The sequence below is a fragment of the Gambusia affinis genome, linkage group LG16, assembly GCF_019740435.1.
Source record: "Gambusia affinis linkage group LG16, SWU_Gaff_1.0, whole genome shotgun sequence".
Lineage (NCBI taxonomy): Eukaryota > Metazoa > Chordata > Actinopteri > Cyprinodontiformes > Poeciliidae > Gambusia > Gambusia affinis.
In genome coordinates, this window is record NC_057883.1 from 9511104 (window position 1) to 9535474 (window position 24371).

Below are 24371 nucleotides of genomic sequence, written 5' to 3' on the forward strand. Positions count from 1 at the left end.
ATCACCCTTGACCCTCCCCCCCCCAAATGTAATAAAAAAAAAATTACAAAAGATCAATTTCAAGAAAATTGTTTTTTGTTTGTAGGTTTTTTCCAGTGGACATGAAAAAAGTAAATTCCATTTTTATGTCCAAATCAGTAAGTTGTCGTCATCAATCCTTTATTTGTGAGAAATAAAAAAAAATACATCATTGCACAAATAGTGACTGAAATTGTTAGTATTGGAGTAAATAATCAGATATAAAAATGTTTTGGAGGATTTGTTTGGTTTCTGGCTCTACTGCATGATTGAACACTCCCTGGGTCAAATTGACCCACCAACATTATTGCTGTACCTCAGAAACAATCATAATGGGACGGTTAAAAGGTTTGGTAGAGTTGCCATGAAATGGTTCCCTGAGGTAGGAAAGGTATAAAGAACCCTGTGTTCATTGACAACAAGATTTTCAAGTTTCTAGTAATTAAATGCTGTTACTTGTGCATCTAGCATTGATAAGATACCTTTACATGCAAACTTAATTCCAGTTTATAAAACAACTTAAAAATCCCAGAGTCATTTATGAAAAAATATATACATCAAGGAAAGGATTAGCTTTAGCTGTTGTGAATCCCTTCTACAAATAGGACTTACCTGCTGAAATAAAGAGCACGAGTTTACTCCTGTGTTACATGTACATGAATAGTTTAACTACCTGTGCAAAACCTTTCATATACACATTATTCCTTTGCAAAACTGACTCGTGTGTTTGCTGGGTATAAATTGGGGGCTGAGTATAAAAAAAGCACTAAACAAGCTCCCTCTGAGGGCATACATTTACTGTCGGCTTTAAGCTGCGAAACAGGATCCTTGTTGGCTGGTCTTTCTTTCCGACTCCATCCTTCAGTTTCTATTGTATGAACCCCAGATTTTTCAACACTTTGTCCACGTTGGGAATCAATTTTTCCTGAAAATCCCACAGCCGGTTGTCCACATTGAGCTCCTCTAGTTTTAGTGAGTTCCGCAGGGCAACACGGACGTGAATGATTCGACAAACCTCTAGTGGGACTTTGTACTTCTGCCCAAAATATCGAAGCACTTCATGCACAGATGTCTGCTCCACCATCCTACAACACGGGTACAGAAGAGTGAGATGTTGGTCATGTATACAGCACTGTAAAACACACTTTAAATCAGTACTTCTCATGAGGCATGACAAACCAAACTTTGTTATTGTCTTTATTCATATTTTGACTGCTAAGCAAGCCTCCTGTCACTAGGTGACAGCAGAGATCAAATTAAGGCCAAGCCAGTAGAAGAAGTAGCCTATGAGAACAAAGTACCGTATGTTCCGCACTATAATGCGCACCTAAAAACCTTAAATTTTCTCAAAAGCCGACAGTGCGCCTTATAACCCGGTGCGCCTTATATATGAACCAATATTGAGCCACAACAGGTCTCGCGACTACGGTAAGCAGCCGCCGACTTCATTTAACCCCGTAGAAGAAGAACTCCAGCCGCTAGATATTGGTGTCACAGGGCATTCAAAGCTAGACTGCGAACTGCGTCCGAGCTTTCAGAAAGGCAGGAATTGTCACTGAACTGCTAGACAACAGCAGGGACACTGACTGGATTAATGACGACTTTATCGAGACGGAGCCGGCATGTTGGACGCCGTATTCGCCCAACTGTTTAATTCGGACACTGAAGAAGAAGAATTCGAGGGATTCGTGGACGAGGAATAAATTAATAAAGTGAGCTTTACATGTTTATTTTGTGTGTTTACAGCTGAACAAGGTTGGTCATATTGTGAACATGGACATTAACGTTTGAACAACGTTGAGTTATTGATATATTGTTATTGCTTTGCACTATATAAAGCGTTACTATATTGTGATTGCACTAACGTTTGATTTACTGTAACAGTATCACTGTTTTTACGTGTCTATTGAATCGAGGGAAAGTTCCCCTCCACTTTGTGATATAAATGTTGCACTACATGTTACCACGTCACTGACTTTACCTCGGGGAAAATAATAAAACAGCTGTTTATTCATTTTGGGAGTGAACGGTTGTCAGAACGCTGGTTGGTAATCTATTAATAAAGTTTGACTGACCTATCTGACTGTTTTGTTGACATTCGATGCATAACGTAACCCCAGCCTCTACTGTAGCGTCTATCTATAAGCCTTATAATGCAGAAAATACGCAATACGACCAGAATAATGTTATACAATTGGCAGAATAAAGTAAAAAAAAAAAAAGATGATCACGGTTCAGTCCTTGAGTCTCTTCTAAAACATAAAAACCTGTTGCACTATTTTAAAAATGAAAACAAGAAAAAACAACATTGTATTTACTGAGGTGGTACGGCTTACAAAAACATTTGAGAACCATTGAACAACATCCTGTTGTGGTCTGAAGAGTTTGAGCATCTGTTTTAATGTAATTTTTAAAAACCCATATATTTAAATTTGGACTTTACCATTTTAACTTCAATATAAATTAAGGCTGAATGCATTTCTCAGCCTACCTTGGCTGAACAATCAACTTGTGAGGATGGTAAATGTTTCGGTCAGGGTCTTCTCGGTAAATATGTTCCAGAATATTAATTCCAGGCACCTTGCTCCACCTAGGAATGTGAAACCTCCCACTTGGTTCAAAGTGATGCTTGGGAAAGATGTGGTTCTCAATGAGGAACACTCCCACCTAAAAAAATTAGAATATGCTTTAATAAAAGGATGGGAAACATATTTGAAAATACAAGCCTAATGCACTGATAAACAACCTACTTCTGGATGCTGCTTCTGCAGCTCGTCCATCAGAGACTTCAGGTTGTCATGTTGATACGGCATGATAATCTCGTCTATATCGTTTAGCAGGACATAGCGGGAACGCTCCATGGATCTGTAGATGCACTCGTTGAGTGTGGTGAGCTGGCCAAAGTAGTGAATATCACCACCACTTTCCGAAAAGAGCCAGCCTCGCGATGGATTCATGTATTTGTCGATCGGCCAGGAAACTATTTCCACAAAGCCCTCCTGGCTGTAACCCTGCAGAAGACGGTCAAGGTCCGGACCACAGCTAGTGTTGTAGATCACCACTCTGTTCACGCCGAGCAACCTTGGACAAAAAAAAGACAAAATAAAATCACCTACTAAATATTTTGACACTGCAGGTAAAACAGCCTGAAGTGCTAAATGTTTTTGCAACTTTGCAGTCAATAGGTGCTTCTTTCCTGCAGTCCGATAGTCCACTAAGCTGCTACTTTTTGTAGTTTTATTTTAATTGACGTTTTATCTTCCTCAGTAGTTAGTTGAGTTTTAGTAGCTTAGCGAGTTTGTCGATTGAAGTATTCAACTGTAAAATTACATTTTTGTTTTTAATACTCTTGTATTAAAATACTCATCTATTCTTTTAATACCTAAGCCTCATCAAGCAGTTATTTACAGACGCTAACTGAGTCAGGACTATTTGGATATTATTATTACTTTCTGGTGGTGCTCCAACATGATAATTTTATCTAAATTACAATTTTTATTAATATTTACCTTAGGTAATTATCTCCTATTGCAGCACAACAGAGTTGAAAATAAATCTATTCAACATTTAAATGGTTCATGGAGCTCTAGTAGAAATTTCCTGGCTTTATGAATTGTTTTTAGATATTAACTAGAAGTTTTAATCCAGAATTATTTTAGGTGAGATTAATCTGTGGGTAGAAAGAGAAGCATTGGACATGTCAAGATTTGATTACTAATCTTGTGCTTTTCTAAATCAATCAGAATATTGATAGATAGATTTGAGTTCACAACTGTGAACCTCAATTTCCCATTATAAATCATAAAACTGATGTTTCCCACTAGTAAAGTTTAGGATTACTGACTTGTACATCTCTAGTGTCTGTGCAAACTGCAGCACGTTGTTGTAGCCCCCAAACAAATTGGAGACGCACACAGTGAAATCCATCCTTTTCTCTTCTCCTCCATCTGTCTTCTTGTTCCCTATGGGAAGCCAGACGTATTCGGTTCCATTCTCAGGCCTCGTTTGAGTCAGAAGAGTGACATGTGCAGCTTTGCAGGTTTTAGGAATCTGGCACAAGACATCTGTGGTGACGAATGGAAACCCGAAGTTGTCCGAGTGTTGTAAAATTTTCGCTGGAGTGGTTTCACTTGTGTAGCCGGCACAGCAGAAAAAGCAGTGGAGTTCCTGGATGGAGTCTCTCCGAAACATCCCGATGAGGCGAAGGTCAAAGCCCTGTACTCTCTGATCCATGTAGGCTGAGACTAAAAAGTGCTTGGTGTTTTTCAGGGGAGTTATACTCTGTTTGGAGACTGATCCCTCACAAACTTGTGAAACAACAAGTTTGGGTTTGAAGCCGATTGATCTATTGCTAACAAAGAGCATGATTATGGATATGGTGATGAAGAGGAGGACGAGGAACTTAATTCTGGTGGAGTTTGACATGGTGAAATGGGTTCCTGGCCTCAGGCAGACCCTGGAATCAAAGGGCAGAGAAAAAACATCAGGGCCATTCTGAATCTGTTACATAAATGAGGCCGTAAAGGTAGTTTTATCTATACAACACATTTTCAGCAACAAGCGCTTTACAGGAATTACGGTAATAGGAAATACAAACAAAATAATAAACCAAAGGAAAGAGCAAAAGAAGAAGAACAATCTAATGTCGAGCTAAGGTATGTAAACTAGGTGGTCCTGTTCAGGGTTGATAGTTAAATATCCTCTGGTCAAATTCCTCTTCTGGGTTGGAAGAACAGGAGTCTAAAAAGAATCTAATAATGTTGATCCAAAATATATAAACTAGAAACTCCTTTTCAGGGCTGGTAGATATGTATAAGTAAGTATCCTCTGGTCTAATTCCTTTTCTGGTTCAGAAGAACAGCAGTCTAAAATGTAGTTGCTAAGGTGGTTTTTTCTAGATTCTAAGTTTAGGTCTGGTAGATTATAAATTTCAATCATCCCTAAAGTTTTCTAATACATCTCAATTCCCAATTATCCAAATTAGTTTGACACTGAACCAAAACTAGCAACTTCTCCTCGATTGATTTCATCCCTCTAGTGAGTTTTGAATCCTCAGCTGAGCTGAGAGTCTCAGCAAGACTCGCATCTCTGTCCACACCAACAGTCCAAGTGTTCGCTAGTTCGGCCAAATTGGTCGATAAACCAGTTATCCACAAGCTCCAAACAGCAGAAATCCTGCTATGAATAAATGCAGGGTGTACCACGTCGGGTGTGTCCCCGCAGGACAGGAGGGCTCGCCTGTGCCCAGTCTTCTCATGGAGAAAATTTGATGAATTGCATCGAGAGACCAGTTGAGCAGATTTGGAGGATGTGCAAAGAAAGGTTCCAAAAATAGAGAAAAAGTGGGCAAGTAAATACAGGCTGGAGAGACAGCCTCCCTCACACCACCTCCATTATAACATCCAAGTTAATTTTGTTTTTGCTCAGTTTTTTCCCCCCAAGCCTTTCAAAGAACGGAGTAAAGAACTGGATGCCAAGCATGATGGTCTACTTATCTTGAGCAGTGAAGTCAAACAAGATGTTACTTGTAAAGAATTACCTGGAAGAGGTTGAGATATTGAGATAGTAGCGTTACGACACGTCTAGCTTCCATGCAAACTGGAGCCAACAAGCGCTGCACACATTTAGGGCCTTATGATTTCCAGGATGCAGAAAATGAGGACAGAAATTAAGTAACAAATTGTAATCCACAATAAAGCACATATGTCATTGATATTGCTGAGCAGAAAAAGCTACATTTATTGTTTAGGATTCCCAATACCTTTACACCCAACTACTCTTCCTGGGGTTCATCATTAAAACATACAAAGTAGAAATCATTCACATGTATGACAGGTGACAGATCTAATATACATAGCAATTAAAAAATTTATTGTTTATACAAAATGTTAGTAAATTCATAAAATAATGAACCATTCCAGTTATAAATGTTACTCCCAAAACATATGTGAATGCAAAGTGTATAATGCCAGGTAACATTGAGAGATTTAATAAACAATATTTACAAAACTCAAGAACAATAATGGAACAAAGAACAAAGAACTAGATATGAATCAGGGTGGGAAAACAGAATCACACAAGGTAAACATTTCACAGACAAAGGATCATATTCACACACTAGAATTCAAACATTACAGAAAACCTTACTGCTTCTTAAAAGCTGCCCTGAACAATGAAACAAATAAGAGCTTTTTGAGGGCAGATCAGTGAAACACATGGAAGCATAAAGACGTGTTTAACCTGAGGGTAGTGCAGGTGAATATCATGAGTGAGTGTGAATATAATAGAAACAGGAAGCAGAATATTAACATGAGAGAAAAGCAGCATCTGCAATGCATTTCTGAAGCCTGTAGTAACACCACAGAGAGGAGAGGAGCTTGTTTTTTCCAAAGATTATCTGTCTTATATTACAAATAGTGACAGTTTTAAAAAAAGATGTTTTTTTAAGCAAGTAAACTTATTTTTTTAAATAAAAGTTATCTACTGCAGCTTTAATACAAGCTTTTTTCTTTGCTGCAAATCATTTTTTGTCCTCCACTCCTAAGTTACTTAAATCAATAAGCCATGTAAGGATGGGTAGAAAACGTATTTTGAACTTTGATCGACAAGTACAATAAATGTAGACCTCATTTCTTTACTTCCTCTAAATCATTCGCTAGGGTTTGGGTAAACCTCAACCAGGTGTCTTTTTTTTACTAGATTGAAAAACACTAGTGTAACAAGTTTGGTAACTTGAAACCGTATTTCTGTCTCAAAGGAGGCACTCGGTCCAGCCAGGTGTTTTATACAGCTGAATGGTTTCTATTAGAGATTGAAGGATTTCTAGAACATGCATGAAAGAATCAAAGCAACACTCCAGCTATGTTTTTGATGAGGGAATAGCACCAAAACACGATATAATTTTACATAATACTGCCCCTTAAAAATGGGAAACATATTACTGGGATAGCAGAGAGCCCACTTGGTGAAAATAACAAAACGGAACTTAAAACAGGAACTTAAAACAGACGGAAGCTGCATCAACAATGAGACGAACTGAACAAAAGGTACAACAGCGTTGATGATGAGAGAACAAAAAAAGAGGACTGACCTATTTGTTCCGACATGAAATGGCTTCTGCCAGGCTTTCCTCAGGACCCACAATCCCACGATTTATGTTTTTCCCTGTTGTCACACATCTGACTAAAGTAAATGAATAACAGCCTTCAACAGCACTTGGAGCAATAATTTGACACAGTTGTGCTGGATCAAAGAAGAAGAACGGGGGTGAAAAACACCTGAATTATTCACTCAGATTCAGAATTAGTCACACAAACAATAAACATACTTACATCTCATATGTATTGTCTTTGTTAGGGTTTTGATTGTACTACTTTGTAGAAACTAATTTATACAAAGTAAAGACAAGTAAATAAGCAAATAAGTGCATGAATATCCCACTTTGACATAAAAGATTTTCTTTGCACTTTTTTGTCAAATAAAGCTACTTTGTTGATTATGATGGATTTAGAAAAGAAATAAAAGGGTAAAGCATCCAAGGGGATGAAGACATTTTATAGACACGCACAAAATGTCAGAGTAGAATAAATATTTTCACACATATTAACCTCTAAAAACTGTGGGTGTCAACTTTATTGAGCAACTTGAAAATCTTGTGAGAACACAACAAAGCAACCAATATAAAAAAGCTCAGCCAACGTGTCTCAAGGGAGGATTTTGAACCATTATTGAAGACTATGAACCATTGCCAAAAAGATGTCCTTCAACCAACAGACCCTACAAGTTCTCACTTCCCTACTGGAAATCTTGCAATACTTGTTAGTCCACTGTCTGCTTCTTTCAGCCAAATGCCTAAAGCAGTGGTCCCCAACCCCCGGGCCGCCGACCGGTACCGATCTGTGGACCATTTGGTACCGGCCCACAAGAAATAATTAAATATTTCCATTTTATGTATTATTTGAGTCTGGAGGATCTTTTATTTTGAAAATCCTTTAACCGGATTCTCTCGGTTGCGTCTTGGAAGCTAACATGGACCTTACCAAGCTCCGCCCACAACCGACCCACGCGACCGCAAGTCTCGCAAGCAAAGCCTCGCGGCGCGTTGTTTCTAAGTAAACATGACTCTATTAGCATCATTTCTACCGGATTTTCACAATATATCAGCTACTACAATGGACAGAGGAACTAACAAGTTCATGTCATCATCTGGGAGAAGGTTACTGGTTTCTCAGTCACAATCTGGTTGCAAACCTGAGCCCAGCAGGTGTCAGTCACTTATGGTAGATCGGAAATTTGGTTTGAGGACCTCAATATGAGAAGTTACAGACTGATAGGAGAAACCAAAGAGCTCTGTAAAGGTAAAGGCTAATCTTCTGAAGCTGGGATATAATTGATCTAATTTCACATAATTATCGCGGTAGAAGCCATTTGTTTGTTAAAATTTGAATAAATATATTTGTTCTATTTGATGTTTGTTGTGAATGATGTAGTATACTCGCAAGTGAATGAGGTAATTAGTCCAACGTTTAGAAAATACGGCGGCTGTAAACAAAGGTAAAATAACCCGAACAGGTGATCAACTCAAAACCACTCGTACCTTTTTACTCCCTCTCTCTGTCTTTGTATCTTAAGCACACCTGTTACCGTGGCAACCGCCTGCGCTCCGCAAGACGAGTCAAGATTACGTTAAAAAAACAACAACATTCAGTCCGTTACGATATCAAGTTTCCAGGCTTGATATTTATTTCTGGATTATTAATCAGCGCTTCCCTGAACACAGCGATGGTTGATTTACTAGCTGTACTTGGTGCTAGAGTGGCTAACACGAGAAACAGTTTAGTCCAAAGCCTTTTCTGCTAAAATAAAATCTTTAGTGTGTGTCAGATACAGTACACATTGCATATTGATCTGTTTAGCTAATGTAAGACTGTGTAGAAGTTGTATCAGTACTGCTATTATGCTGTACTTAGCTAACAGACGCATGTGTTTGTGAAACGGCCACCACGTTGTAGCCGCTCTACTATGTAGAATGGGCATCAGCCAATGAAAAGGGGCCCCTGTGGTAAGGTCAATTGAGCCCACATCAGGAAAATGAGTAAGAAACAGATCAAATGTCTTTGGAAAGCTTCCTTGAGAAGGGAAAAGGCCCAGAGAAGAGACAGGAGAATGGATTGATCCCGGATCGATAGGTGATTCCCACATTCCAAACTAACAGATGTAACAAAAAGACGAGGGAGCAGCCGCTCTATTTGCTGCACGATGATTTGGAGGCGAGTTATTTTTTTCGTAGTTAACATTTTTAACTGAATAAACATCCATGTTTATTAAGCAGATGATAGTTTCCACATATCATCGCCGATGTTCACCGGACTCTGGGTTGCGCCATGTCAGCTGTTTGGGATTCCCCCTCCATGCTGACGTCACCGCGTTTTCTGATTGGCTACCTGTCATAATCAACATTCAACAGCTTTTCGCTCCCAATTTTACCCTTTTTGCCCTGGAGACCAGAGCAAAAAGGGTAAAATTGTAACGTGTTAACTAGGCTTTAGCTTACACAGCAACATGCAGAAGCCTTATCTGACGATTCACCCACCCCCTCCAAATTAGCCAAGTCTTGACCGGTCCACAGTGATAAAAAGATTGGGGACCACTGGCCTAGAGAGGATAACACAAACACAAACCCGTGGCATAGCGTTTGTGTCCGTTCTTACAATGGCCATATAATATTTTTTTTCATCAGCGTTTTATAAAGGATGCACATTACTTTACCGTAATGAAGGTAACCAATAAGATGTCAGGATTCCCCGACGTTTTTTAAAATCTTTAGAAAATGAAGGACAAAAACCAGATCGTACTAGTTAAAACCGAAAAGTGCAAAAAATATATATATTTTTTTTTTCACACATATTAACCTCTAAAAACTGTGGGTGTCAACTTTATTGAGCAACTTGAAAATCTTGTGAGAACACAACAAAGCAACCAATATAAAAAAGCTCAGCCAACGTGTCTCAAAAAAAAAAAAAAAAAAAAAAAAAAAAAAAAAAATTACATTAATCACGCATTTAAATCTAAAGTGCACTTAACTATTCAACTAAATCAATTATAAATGAATTTATGCATGAGTACTTGGTCAAGATAAAAATAATAATAAGAATAGATGCGCCACACAAATAACAAAAGCATTCGAAGCATCACATTTTTAATAAATAGCTTTATAAAATTTACCCGAAGCTGAGACTGCAGCCTCTGCTCGGCTTCCTCCTTCTGGATTAGCAGACAAGTCGCCGACAAGGCGGTGATGAACTAATGATTATAATCGATTTCCTATCGGTGCACTCCGGACTCTCCTATTTCATTTAGCCGTCACCCACTCCCACCAGCCAGTCACTAGTGATGTATAGAGAGAGCATACATCACAGCATTTAGTCCCGCTGAGAAAATAAATCAGTGCATCCCGATGCGCCTGCTCAACCTGACCCGTTAAAGCGATTGTCCAGAACTTCCTGCGCGACAAGGAAAGAATGGGAAAAGAATAAAGAAGAAAAAAACCTAAACTGAATTCTATTTCTTTTATTTGGAGCATTTAAAGCTGCATGGTGAAATCCTTGCAGCTTTAATGGAGCCAGTAAGATTCACTCCACGCCTCTTCCTTGCCCCGAATACTCTAGGAGGAGGATGGCCAATGAGCAGCTTGCATATAAAACCACAAAAAAGCTCTATATAACATATCAAAAATATTCGAACGAATATTTAAATTACTTTAAATGTTTCAAGGTGAAGTATGTTTGAATAAACTCTGTTTTCAATGGATTAGATTATTTTTAGTTATGTCTTCGTAAATGTTCTACGCCAACAAGAAGCGGTATGATGAAGTAAAAAAAAAAAAAAAAAAAAAAAAAAGCTCTCAGAATAATTTGCGATCAGACTGTAAACTAGGAAATTAAATGATTAATGGACATTAGGAAAGCGGCTCCAGTGACTGATGAACACTTTACTGGTGACATCTAGAGGTAGTCTCTGGTAACAGAGTCCAAATATTTAAACATATAACAGTGTAGTTTTATTCCTCTTACATAACAAAATATTAATTTCCAAGGAAATATTTCACAAATTAAATGTTTTCAAACAGTAAAACCCTCGGACTAATTCTTCTTTTTTGTTTTTTTTCAGTTAACCAGAAAGGTGCATTTTGGAGACAAACCTGACTTCGCCAAATAAACCCAGTAAACTATTCATCTTTTGGCAAATAAAAACATACTTTTTATTTGTCACATGTTTCTATACTCAGATATTTTCTGTTGGTCAGATGTAAATTGTTGCAATCTTAAATACTTTGTTTTTATTAGCTGTAAGTGGTAAAATCCCAGTTAACAGAAATCAAAGCCTAAAAATATGTATTTAAACAAATTTGTTTCTAATGTTACAATTTTTCAGAATCATTTCTAAACTATTTGACACCTCTGCTTATTTATATTTATCAAAACGTACATCCTTTTTCCCCACTTTCTGCTCTTAAAGTTATTTCAGAACTTGTATTTAAAATGTTTCAGCCTCTATAAGCTCAATACAATTTTTTTTTATCATTTTAAAAAAATAATCAGCTTCATTTAGTTGTCTTGTTGATTTAAAACATGTTTTCGTGTTAAGCAAAATAATTCACCTTTCAGAACTATTTTGATAGCTTATAAAACACAATTTGATTTTAGCATCTATACATACAGATCAGAGATTTGTAGATAAAAGAAAAAAGAAAATAGGTAGACAATAATAAGAATAAACTATTCTCTAAAAAAAAGAAGGCATACACTCACTGTTAGCTTTAAGCTGCAAATAAAGGTCCATCCAGAAGCTTTTATTTTAGCTATCCCAAATTCTTCAACACCTTGTCCACGTTGGGAATCCGTTTTTTCCTGAAAATCCCAATAGCCTCTTGTCTACACTGAGCTCCTGCAGTTTGGGTATTTTCTCCAGGGCCTTGCGGACGTGAATGACCCGACAAATGTCCGGTGGGACTTCGTACATCTGACCAAAAAATCTGAGCACTTCATGCGCTGATGTCTGCTCCACCATCCTGTGACACCGGTACGCAAGAGTGAGATGTTGGTCATGTATACAGCACTGTAAAACACACCTTAAATAAAGTGACTCTACAAATAGAAATGGACATATGCAGACCTCTAATCTGACATAACGTAATCAGTGCATGCAGGCTTAACTAATTCAGGTAACTGTCCACAGATTTCTTTAAAAGATCAGAGATTCACTGGTGCTACAATGAATAAAGTGTGGGCACCATACCTCACACCAAACAACGATTATGAGGAATTGAAGCACCTTATACTAAAGACAAGAAACTGCTGCAAAAACAAACAATAGCGGATCAGTTCAATTGCAGGCATAAATAGCCTAAGTTACACATTTTCTAACCACTACTCCTAATTAAAAACTGTCATAATGAAACCATTGTCTTTGAAAATGTTATTCTGAACTTTGGTGTGAATTTGTATTTTGCCTGCTATCAGAGGAGGATTTCTATCTTGATTAAGAGTTTAATTTCTAGAAGAGTTTCGCAAATTGTGTGGAATTATCCTTATTACAATTTGCTGTCATTGATTCGGAACCTAACGCCACCAAACTTGAAACCTGTGGCAACTCCTCTTTACAGCAAGCTAGCCATTGTGGGGGTGACAAAATGCCTTTTTACAAACAGGTAAAACATATTTCAAAAGAATTTTTGCGTTGTTAGTTTTCACTCACATAGGAGAGAAATCTTTACAAGCTAAAGTCAGTAGATAGAGTATCCTGCTCAATATTGCTCTGTCAGTGTACTTACTTTTGCCGTTTATGCGAAAAAAGCAAAAAGCTATTAATCCAGAATGAGATGAAGGGAAGCCATCATCAATGAAGCTACTCATCAGCCGTACCAGTAGCCACCAACCACCACCTTTCGACCAACAAACCAGTTTAAATATGCGAAGTAATGCCTTGCATGTTTATGCTGCTCTCTTATGCATACAGCATCTCAAAAGAGCCTTCGCCCAGTGGCTGCTTGTTCTCTCACAGCTTCAGTTTTCACCTTCTCAGAACATAGTCTGCAAGTAGCAATTTAATTTAGACTGAGTGTAGCAAAACAAGGACACCATACCCTGAGCAGTTAAGATAGTGATGTGGTAGAAGTAAGGAGAGAGAAGGAAGAGCAACAAAAAAGAAACATTTCTCCATTGTTGATGTAAGTGTAACTCACTGCCTCAGCAAGAAATTCAAGTGTTCAAGCTTGATTTGCGGGGATCCATCACAGCATTTTTAGCATAGTTTGATCAGGTGCCTCGTCTCTCTTTTCCAGGGCACAAATGAGGCACTTGGGTTATGAATCCACCGCGGCTCAGTGTCCCCTGTCAGTGAAAGCACTGTGTTTCCATTCTGTTTGTTTTCAGCATTTGCATGTTTCTTTCACAGATACTTTATGATGTTCTCATTTCGTGCAAATGACGCAATGGACATGTTTTTGTGGCCCATTGACTTATCCTGCCCTGTTCAAGCGAGCCTTTAAATCTGACTCGGATGTTTTGGTGTGACTTCAAAACCGTCCAAAGTTGGATTTTCACCTTCTTATGCAAAGAAGAGAATCTGAAACAAGCAGAAGGAAAAGATGGGGAAAATACTGTTTCACAGCACGCAAATGTTGACCTTTTAAATCTGCACTTTGTAACTTTTACTAAAAACATTTTTTTTACATATTTGTTGAAATTGTCACTAAGTGGTAACAGTATGGTATCGGATAGATAGTCTGGGAAAACAAATCCAGCTCCTCTTCCTTTACCAAATACTCCCAGTGGTAACCAGAAACAACCAATCAGAGCTAGGAGGAGGGTCTTAGTGCTGTCAATCATCCTAGTGTGCACTCTGCTCACCCCTCCTCCATCTCTCCCGCTTGCTCTCTGCCATGCTACTGTCTCTTCCTGTCAGCAGAGCCTGTCGTGGTTGCTCATGCTAGTTAGCATGGCCACCGATGATGGTAGATAGATGACTTTCCTGGAGTGATAAGTTCTTTAGCACATTGAGCAGCGTATACACTGAGTTGATTGACAGCACTAAGATGCTCCTCCTGGCTCTGACAAGTTGCATTTCTTCAGATATTAGCACTGGGAGGCGGTGGAGGAGGCCAGTCTTTTCACTGATTATCTGTCTCGTATTATACTGTCACAACATGGTAACAGTTTTAGCAAATATATTAAAAAAACATTCTTTTTTTAAAAATAAAAGTGACATACTGCAGTCGCAATGCTTTGCTGGCATTTTCCCCCTCATAAATTAACTACTTTACAAAATTCAATTCAGCCTTTGTCTTCAGCTTCAAACCTCTTTGAGTAACAATATCCCTTGTAGAAGTTTTGCTCTCCACCAGCAGATGTCCCCACAGGTCTATTTTACAGCCTGCTATGGAAACTTCCTCTCATTATTACTATCAATAGAGGCGCAATGCAGTGATTTGTCCATTATTTTAATCTAAGTCTAACAACAGATGCACCCTATATTCTGAAATGATTTTTTTGTCATTATATTGCCACAGGTATGTTTAGCTGAAGCTTCATCAAACAACTTTTGTTCCCATGTTTGATATCTCAGCGTCGTTATGAAGCCAGCAGTGTTACTCTCTCTTAACGGCAGTGGCATATCAATTCTCAGAGATATTAGTCAGCTTGGTGCTGCGTTCTCAGCCAGTCACACTGCTTCAAAGTTGAAGCTTCAAAGTAAGCCAGCATCATTCATGCCAGGGGACTTGGAAAGTAGAAATATAAATTGACAAATGTAAGAAAACAGCATGAGGCCATTGTGGGTTTTGATGTGTTAAACCACTATTTTAACTCCTGTGGAAATCTGTCAGCTGGCAACCTCCACCCACTAGGCGTGACACATTAAACCCTTCGGCATGTGTAGAATAGCAGACTGAGGGACTTTAACAGACCCTGCATGTCAAGCTTTTTATGGCTGCCTAGGATCCATGAGTCCCACTGCAAACGAGTGATATGTGATCATCAGATGTATCAATTAGGACATTTTTGTCCATTTGAAAAAGAAAAACAGAAAAACGTTTACAAGTGAAAATTCTTCTGCGTTTTACCGCTTCAAGTACCATGTGTTTTTTTTTTTTTTTTTTTTATGCTAACAGAATAATGTTTTGTCCTCTTCTTTAAAAACAAAACCAACTTCTGGCGTGCTCGGGTCAACCAAACATTTACTAATTCAGAATAATTTAAAAATTTGAATGCCTTGCTGTTATTTATGATCCCACCGTCTCCTCCATTAATGTAACAAACATCGGGTTGCTGAGTCATATTTTTAAAAAAATCCGCTCTTGCTTTTTGTCCTTAATGACTAAAAAGGGTTGAAAATGAATGCGATGCCTTCGGGGTTATTGTAAAAAAAAGTAGACCTGCATGATGCAATCGGCTCTTATAGCCTTTCCAGGGTTTCGATGTGGTGTAATGTAATAAGGCAATCTTTTGCTGTGACTAAAACATTCATTAATAAACATGAACATGGGCAAACTTTCCGTCCAAATGCATACATAAACCCGCACTCAAATGTGGGCAGACTGTATCAGTTAATTTTCAGAATTAGACTTGTTTTTCAGTGAAATGCCACAAACAGAAAATATACTTTTGCCGACCAAATAAAGACTTTATTTTACCCATCTCTAGTTAAACATAATTACTTCAGGAAGCCATGCGAACATATCATCTCTTGTGTATCAGTCAGGTTGCCATGTTTTCCTTGAGTAATAAATGTGAACTAAGAAGGCTGAAAGATGATTCTTAGAAGGGAACTTTAAGCCTGAATCTGCCTCTTCTATAACAAATTCTAAATAATGTCTTTCTTTTTTTTTTTATTAAATTACACTGAGCAGGTTGTGGCGGGCGCTGGCAAAAATCCTGAAACTGTTGAGGCATGAAATTCTCTGGCCTAAATGCAACCTCAGAGACCACAAGCCATTAGTCAACCCATGAGTAGTCAGGGCCAGAATGCACAAAAACAGATATTTTGCAACTGTAGCTGAAGCTTTAGTTTCCAGTCACAATGGTGAATAAAACAGATTAGACTTTTTCTAATCCCAGAGCAGCACAGTAAACTGCATCTACTTCTCAGAAAACTAGGAGGTTTTATTTTTATTTTGATAATGGATGCTTTCAAAACTTATACAGCAGCACTATTGAGACAAAACAATGTTTTCAGGAAAGAAATGGAAGATTTTGCTGGTATAAGTCTTTTATTCAATACACCAAGGCATTCACAAAGAACCCTAAGAGTAACACATAACTCTTAGTGGTGGCATTTTGGGAATTTCAAAGATTTTTTGCAATACATGTTATTAACAACCATGCATTCACACACCGAAGTGCAATTTAGAGAGACCTACTAACACAGCAGTCATATGGGAGGAGGCTGGAGAAACAACACATGCATGAGGGAGAACATGCAAAGGAACCCAGACTTGGGATTTGAACCAAGGACCTGCTTGGTGGAAGGCAACGGCCCTAAAATGTTTTCCATTACAATGAAATAGAATCTCAGCCTTTCAGGAAGGAGCCGTACTTTAAACATGACCTTAACATGGACAAAAATGTGCTTTGCTACTTTCCATGAAGTGGTTTGTGCCATTTAAATGGCTGCTGGTTGTTCAAAGATGTTTAACTTCAAGCTTTAATGTTCATTTTACCAGAGGAATGGACTGGAAAATGGGTCTGAAATGACTTTAGTTCTTATAATTCCTATTTTAAAGATTGCCTTATTACATTACACCACATGAAAACCCTGAAAAGACTAAAAGTATGATTTTTTCACTTGGCATGTAGACACTGACTTATCTTCCTTGGAATATATATATATTTTTTTCAGAAAAGATATTAGATTTTAAAGACTGTAGGTCATTAAGTCGACTGCGCTATAAATTAGATTTTTTTTTCTTAATGTGCTGAAACTGAAAACACACATTTGCCTTGAAAATGAGGAAGTTATATTTTAATGTGTATGTAAAACACCAACTTTCACCTTCATTTTTAAATATACACAATATTGTCAAGTTTTAAATTGAAAATAATTGGGCGGTGAAAGTGTCATTTGATAAATAGATGTGCTGAAAGGCAAGCACAGCCACATTTTATGTCCTAATGAGCACAAAGCTTTAAAATATTGCTGCTAACTTGTTTTCAACTGAAAACAAGTTAGCACAAAAAAAGATGTAAAAAACAAAAAAAAAAAGATGGGAATCATCTGTTCCTTGATTCTTCCTGCATGAAATTTTTATCCACCTGCAGGCTCTGAGGGAGCACATCCAATCATTCTGAATCTCACCTTTTTCCAATATAAATGGAGAAAGGCTTAGACAAGGAAGAAACATAATTTCTACTAACATCCCTAAAGCTGTTACAACGCCCATTTTGAATGTCTGTGCGATTCGGGTTGAGCTGTAAAAAGAGGTATCATTGTTTCACAAAATTATGCAGTTGAAGTTTTAAAAAAAAGAAAGAAAAGAAAAGCAAACCTACACAGAAGTGTAGGTTTGCTTCAGTTCAAACTGAAGCAAGGAAAAAAAAATCCTCTATATTCTCTGATTACCAGTTTTTTCAGCTTTCACCACATTTCTTGATACATAATAATGAAGAATAACACAACTTCAGACATGCATATGTTTAAAGAGACACTCTTAATTAAACTAGTCACATAACCTGGTCATTTAGTTTCCTGAATGCTTTAGGAGAATTTAGACTTTTACCTTGTTTTGTTGTCTACCAGCAGATGTCCCCACAGATTTACGTTGCACTCTCTACTTCCACGACGACTGCTAACAGAGACACAATGCACTGAATTGCACATTGTTCTCCTTTAAATCAAAATAAAAACAGAAACACATAAAATGATGGGAATATGACATCTTTGTCATATTTTTTGTTTGTCAGGCTCACAGGTCAGACTGCAACAAACCACAGGGAACAATACCTAAAGTATCTCATGTTTATTTGACAGATGTTTTTCATATTTTCTTTTCGCAAAGTTATGAGCCCAACAATATTATATATCTCCAAAGTGGACATATAGTTGTGATGTATTACATTTGTCAGCTCTGTGCTTTATTCCCAGTGTGTCATTCTCCGTCAGACTGTTTCAAAGACGAGGCTTTAAAGTAAGCCAGCATTGTTCTTGTCAGGGGGCTTGAAAAGCAGAAATATAAGTTGTCAAATGTAAAAAACGACATGAGGCCGTTGGGCGCTTTGATGTATTAAACCAGCATTTTAATTCATGTAAAAACCAGTCATTTGGCAACCTCCACCCACTGAGCATGAAACACAGAAGCCTAGTTTGGCGTGTTCATAATAGCAGACTGAGGGACTCCAACAGACCCCGCATGTCAAGCTTTCATGGCTGCCCGGGATCCTTGATTCAGTCAAAACAGAGATGTTTTAACTAAAACGCCATTGTTAGAAGCGTGCGCCTTAATGTGTGATTTTTGGTTAAACCCGGAGCAGATGTTGTTTAATAATTTCCCAGCATGCCGCAGTTTGTTTCTCTGCAAATTCTTCTACATGTGGTCCTTTTTGTGCTTTCCATGTGGAACAACTCTCATTTATCTTGGCCAACAGAGGTGTTTTTAATGTTTCTAAGGCTCCATCTGCTGCACATTGCATGGGCATTACCAATGTCCACCCTCCCATTTTTCTTCGGTAATGAAGCAAAGAGAGAACATTTACTTTCACTGTCATTATACTCTCCTGTCTGACCTTAACTCCTGGTGTAAGAACAACCTTGTTTCTTAAATACCAGCATATTGGAGCTAGGTATTAATATTCCTTTTGCTTTGTGCTCCCCTTTTTCTTAATCTTTCATTTGAAATCAGTTTATTTACAAAAGTTTATTCATATGGCGCCAATTCACAACAAATGTGAACTGATTTCAGTTTGATCATGCATGCATTTCAAAGCATTCTTATTTCCAAACAATGCAGTAGTTCTTTAGTTAGTTTACCGTGTTTCTTAAGGAACCCCATCAGATTGAACTTATGAACTTACTTGCAGCACTGCCCTAAGTTTATGCTCTTGACTTTGGAGCAATCTCTCGTACTCAGCATGCACGTAGTGATAGTGGAGAGGAAAAACGTACCTTTAACAAGAACCAATCTAAAGTAAGAATTTTAAACACTTTTATAATTTCATATCAACAGCAACATATTATGCCGTCCATAAACCTCTAACATTTCAGGATGCAATTTTTCAAAGAATCTTCATATATATAGTATGAAATTGTTGTGCTTGTCACTTCTCACAATTAATTTCAGTTCATTTCATTCCTGTTCAATTTAGTTCAATTCTTAATAGAGTCATTTTTTCAACTTCAGTTCAGTTTCATATATTTCTACAGTGTAGTGGTAATTCACTGCAGCTGTTGCCTCAAGACATTGTATAACACAAACCGATCCAATTAACGTCTACCTGTGATTGAGTTAAATCCAAATCATTCTCATACAATCTCAGATTTGGATTCAGTGCATTCCAGTTCAAATGAAAATTATAACCCGGTGTTAAAATAAAGAATAACCAGTGGAACCATTGACTTTGGAGCAGTCTTACACCCTTGAATCCTTTTAACAGAGTGAAACAAACAAACTCAGAATGCTGCTGAAACCATCTGGAGGTCAGATGGACGGGACGGAGACACTTTAGCAGTCTTCTAGGAGTATTTTTTACAAGAAAGTAAAACAAAGAACCAATTTACATGGCTGTCTGTTTCCATGGCAGCAACAATATGACTTGAGCTAAGACAGTTTAAGAAGAACAAACTCTGTTTGACATTTACAGTCACACACTGTTACTTAACTATAGCAATTATTCTCCAGATGTCAAAAAATATAAATAGCATGGCGGTTGACGTGGGAAAGTTTGTCCAAATCAGACGCCGTATTGTTGTCTCTAATGTCTTGCAGGCATATCCGCCCCCTGGTGGCACCAGGTAAACATGAACTGTTTTCTTTTCGACATTCACATTTTTATTTATCTCCTTTTAGTGTTGATACATGTCTTGATCTAAATCAATAAAGGAAAGATTGGTAATACAGGCAATTGGTGATAAAGTGAATAAGAATTCAGACTTAAAAAAAAATAAAAAATTAAGCTAAAAACCAAGAAAACGTATGTTTGCAGAAGAATCTCCCTCTGGAGTGGTGAATCCATTACCTCCCAGTTTGTTGGTCTGGAATACAATGCAGGCGAGAGAGACAGAGTTTTCTTATTAAAGAATCATTCCATCTTTAAAAAAGAACAAAACAACAACAACAACAACAACAACAACAACAACACACAAGCAAAGCAGCATTCTAAGTAGCAGCATGCTGAGCCCAGCAGGGGAAATAATCTCTCCTACTGCTGCTGGTGCATCATCACTGAACAGCAATATTCATAATACGGAGGTTATTCGAAAATACACAAAACACCAATTACAGTCTTTATACGAGTTTAATCGTATTTCCCCAAGATTCTTACTTACATAGAAAAACGTCATGCAACATTGTATTCGCAATGTTGCATGACTAAAAAAAATACATGTGTCTAAAGAAATACGTTCAAGTGCCATGCGAGCTTCAACACACGATGCATTAATTTGGTTTTGGAGAGATTTACTGGCAGTCTTCCTACACTGCTCATCCTGATATATGAAGCAACGGGAATACAGCGAACGGATGTATAGAACATGGAGATAGGATCAACAAATTATGCAGGGGTTCATGTCTTAAACCAGAAAGAAAAAAAAAAAAAAAGAGAAAACCTTTTCACAGAAATCAGAAAAAAACTAGATTACTTTTGTGGAAGTATCTTTCAAAGTTTTCCTTAATTAAACTGTGCTGTTGACAGATTTTTCCACCAGATTTCTGAAGCTCCTCCAGAGTTACAATGAATGCTCTCTTCGCCAACCTGTCGACTTAATTGGTAGGTTTGCTGATTTGCTAAACTCTTTTCTTTTGTGATGGAGGGCACAGTGCTGCTTATGAAAGTTTAAAGATCAAGTTATTGTTTTATATTGTAAACCCTGAGTTATCTACTGTGGGCCTTGGTATCCATGATAGCATTTTCTTTCATTTACTGATTAGACGACTCTTGACAGCTGCATAGGATTTTATTTAGAGCCACCAGAGTAAAGATGGTTGATTAAATATGTTTCCTATATTTTTCTGATTTTATTTTTAAAAGGTTTTTAAAACTACATGTTATTTCTATTTCACTTCATCATAACGCCCCATTCATGTTGGGCGCATGTCACTCAAAATTTGTGACATTTACAGTGACAAATTCTAAATGTCTACAATGTCTAAATGTAGGATTTTTAAAAATTTATTTCCTAAAGCAACATCAGGCATTAAAACTTGATTTAGTCAGGTTTAACTTGAACTATTAATGCAACCCATGCAACAGTTGTGACCTCGTTTTTAGCATTTTATTTGCTTAATATGTTCTCCTTCACATACTGATTGTGGTAATTTTCTCTTATAATTTTCAAAATTTTCATCCCATTATCACCCAGCATGTATACAGCTTGATTACAAACAGATCTTCCATCATTTTAATGTATTTGATTAAAACGATGATTGATCAGCCACACAAGCTAATCGATAGTAACCACATAGGCTACTATCGATTGCAGCAATCTGCACCACCCACAGGATGTAGGGAGAAGCAAATGTCCGTAAGGGAGCAAACAGTCCGAGCAAAGACTACGGTTGCGTTCACACTGCAGCCTGAAGTGAACCAATTCCGATTTTTTGTCAAATCAGATTTTTTTTTTTTTTTTTTGCGACTCCTATGTGATTTCCGGGCAAAGGAGAATCCGCGCCCGGAAGAGGGCGCATGTACCGCATGCGCAGTAGAGGGCGCAATAGCGTCAGCATTCAGTGTTTTTCCTACCGCCATAAAAAGAAGTGCTCAGTGTTTGCGGAAGTAAAAATGGACGCTAACAGTTTATAGTCCGTCATGGCTGTTGTTATTCTTCTTGGCTCGCAGTCAAAAATAATCCGACCAGTGTTGTAAAGACCGTCATGAAAAGATCCGATGCAGGTCTGATTACGTCACATAATCGGAATTGAGTCACTTCAGGCTCCAGTGTGAACGCAGCCTCTGTCTGAGCGCGAGGAGAAGTTTTGTGAAGAAAGACATGAAGTCCTGCTTTCAAAATGAAAATGTAAGCAAAAGTATTACAATTTTGAGAATAAAAGACACAATTCTGCTTTCAGACTAAATATGTGTGCTCTTGGATTATGGTAGAAAATTTCCCCCATGCAAGTCCAGGCGGTGCGCTTGTCTCTTTAATACTGGCTTCGTGCACTGCCAATTAGCAACCAAATCCCAGGTACCCTGAGCATGGAAAATAAACTCCAGCTACTCGCTGCATCGAGGTGACTGACAGAAATTCTAACAAGAGACTGTGTTACAGGTTGGAGCGGCATCATCACCTTGACACCGACTCACCTTCACACTAATTGGCGCTGATTGGAAGCGGTGTGATGACACAGGTCAACCCTGCCTCAGCTGCTCCGAGTTGCAGCTGTTACTGGAGCAGCAGCCGGTCCAGGTATTGGAGGAAAGCTTCACTCAGGCTCAGACTCCTTACTTGCTGTTATTTATGCAATTCTGTTATTTTTTTTATTGAGCAACACTAAGTTAAAGTGCTGGTTACCATTTTTGGTTCAGTCAAAAATGGACTGAATAGATGTGATATTTGTAAACAACTTGTTTGGAAGAGTTTCTGTTCAACGCACTTGCTAGTCATACCAAACAAATGCAACTATCAGGCAATCAATCGATACCGCTTCTATTAATAATACAGCAATGATGAACAACTTGATCCGAGTCAAAACAACTGAGCACTCGGTTATCAGAGAGGTTAGTTCGGTTCAGTCAGCGGTTCGAAGACGCATCTAAGCATAAGGATGACTCATCTCCAGAAGCTATGCAAATCGCAATGTAAAATAAGAGCTATATCTATGAATCTATGAAAAAGAAGCCTTTTTCCAATATGTACAAAACAAACAAAATTATATTCCCCCCCCCCTTTTTCTGCAAATTTATATTCACTGCACACATGCAAACACACAAAGCTCGAGAGGGGCCCAACAGCTTGATAAATATAAATGCAGTGACAATTCATCATCTTGCTTTATTGCTCAGCCTACACTCCAAAAATAACTCCAACCTCTGCAACATACATCATAATATAATTCTCTAAATAAGAAGCTTTTAACTGCAGCTTCTCCTGGAGCTGACGCTTAATGTGGCCCAGAAGTGAACCTCTGACCAAAAATTGCCTCTATTCATCAAATAAACAAGACAGTAAAAGGCACTTTTTTAATGTAAAGTTTTCATCGCGCATGCTTTTTATCTTTAAGTTTCCTTTCTTACATAAATTGAGTAATTTTTTTTGCTGCTAAATTATGTCATTTATCTTTACTTTCCTCTCAAGATCATACAAAATTTTTCAAAAGTACTGACCAATAAACAAACAAACAAACAAACAAAAAAAAGCGAATATGTAGCATAAAAGTAATGTCTCGGAAAGACTCAATCTGCTACAAGCTTTGTTGATGTGTCAGATATTGAAACTGCCTCTGAGAGGAGCCGGATGCCTTGGCCCTAATATTGCACCAGATGTCTGGCATATGCAGTCATGATGTTGGAGCCCTGGTGCTGTCACAGATCACTCAGAGCACCCCGGTTAATTCATCACCACATAAGTAAGCGTGCGTGCGTACTGAAAGCGCCGACTGCAGGCTTTATGAAAGCTCAACAAAACGACACGGCATCAAACGGCAGGAGGTCTTCCTTCAGGGTTATTTTGACACAACGTCGAGAAGACTTCAAGTTGTTTATGGTTCTGTGGTGCGTGAATGTTCATGTTGAAATGGGTGGGCGGTCTGTTTTTTTTATTTTTTATTTATTTTTACTGGTACAATGGTATTATTGTGTCGGAACAGAGTATTACTCTGGCTTACAAAAGTATTCATGCCCCTAGAGCTTTTTTCCACATTTTCTCACATTTATTACAGGGATTTGAGGAGCTAACCCAACACAAAGTAGCACATGCTTGTGAAGTAGAAGGAATATGTTGGCTGTGCATTTGTATTCAACATGGTTTCCACCAGTTTACACATGTAGATTGATTTTATTCCCTTTTGTTCTTTGGAAAATACTTCAATCTCAACCAGATAGGATGGGAAGAATCTGGATGATTTATTTCCAAGTCTAACCGCAGATGCTCGATTGGATTAAGGTCTGGACTTTGACTAGACGTTTTGATCCAACCCATTGCCTCTATGG

General features: G+C 38.0%; 2 protein-coding genes and 1 long non-coding RNA gene across 3 annotated transcripts in view; 1 reads left to right on the top strand and 2 right to left on the bottom strand.

Moving 5' to 3' along the window:
- Positions 1-10628, bottom strand: part of LOC122846563 — a 32981-nt gene extending 22353 nt beyond the window's left edge. Inside the window, exon 1 of the mRNA XM_044143596.1 lies at positions 10243-10628. The gene's annotated coding sequence lies outside the window, so the exon portion shown is untranslated. The remainder of the gene's footprint in view (positions 1-10242) is intronic.
- LOC122846562 lies at positions 799-8648 on the bottom strand. Its single transcript, XM_044143594.1, has 5 exons — positions 8615-8648; positions 3863-4474; positions 2769-3099; positions 2510-2685; positions 799-1103 (listed from the first exon to the last, which is right to left on the bottom strand). The coding sequence occupies exons 2-5, from the start codon at positions 4441-4443 to the stop codon at positions 887-889; spliced, it is 1305 nt and encodes a 434-aa protein (XP_043999529.1). The 5' UTR covers positions 4444-4474; positions 8615-8648; the 3' UTR covers positions 799-886.
- Positions 10629-22022: 11394 nt separating the features above from the next.
- Positions 22023-22620, top strand: LOC122846568. Its single transcript, XR_006373260.1, has 3 exons — positions 22023-22239; positions 22323-22407; positions 22492-22620. It is a non-coding gene; the product is annotated as an uncharacterized LOC122846568 (long non-coding RNA).
- Positions 22621-24371: the final 1751 nt, after the last annotated feature.

Excerpts from the sequence above, each read along its gene's own strand:
- LOC122846562 (XM_044143594.1), bottom strand. The coding sequence starts at position 4,443 with ATGTCAAACTCCACCAGAATTAAGTTCCTCGTCCTCCTCTTCATCACC. Across the intron at positions 3,100-3,862 it reads CAGACACTAGAGATGTACAA|GTTGCTCGGCGTGAACAGAG; the intron begins GTCAGTAATCCT and ends TTTTTGTCCAAG. Across the intron at positions 1,104-2,509 it reads AAGTTGATTGTTCAGCCAAG|GATGGTGGAGCAGACATCTG; the intron begins GTAGGCTGAGAA and ends CCCGTGTTGTAG.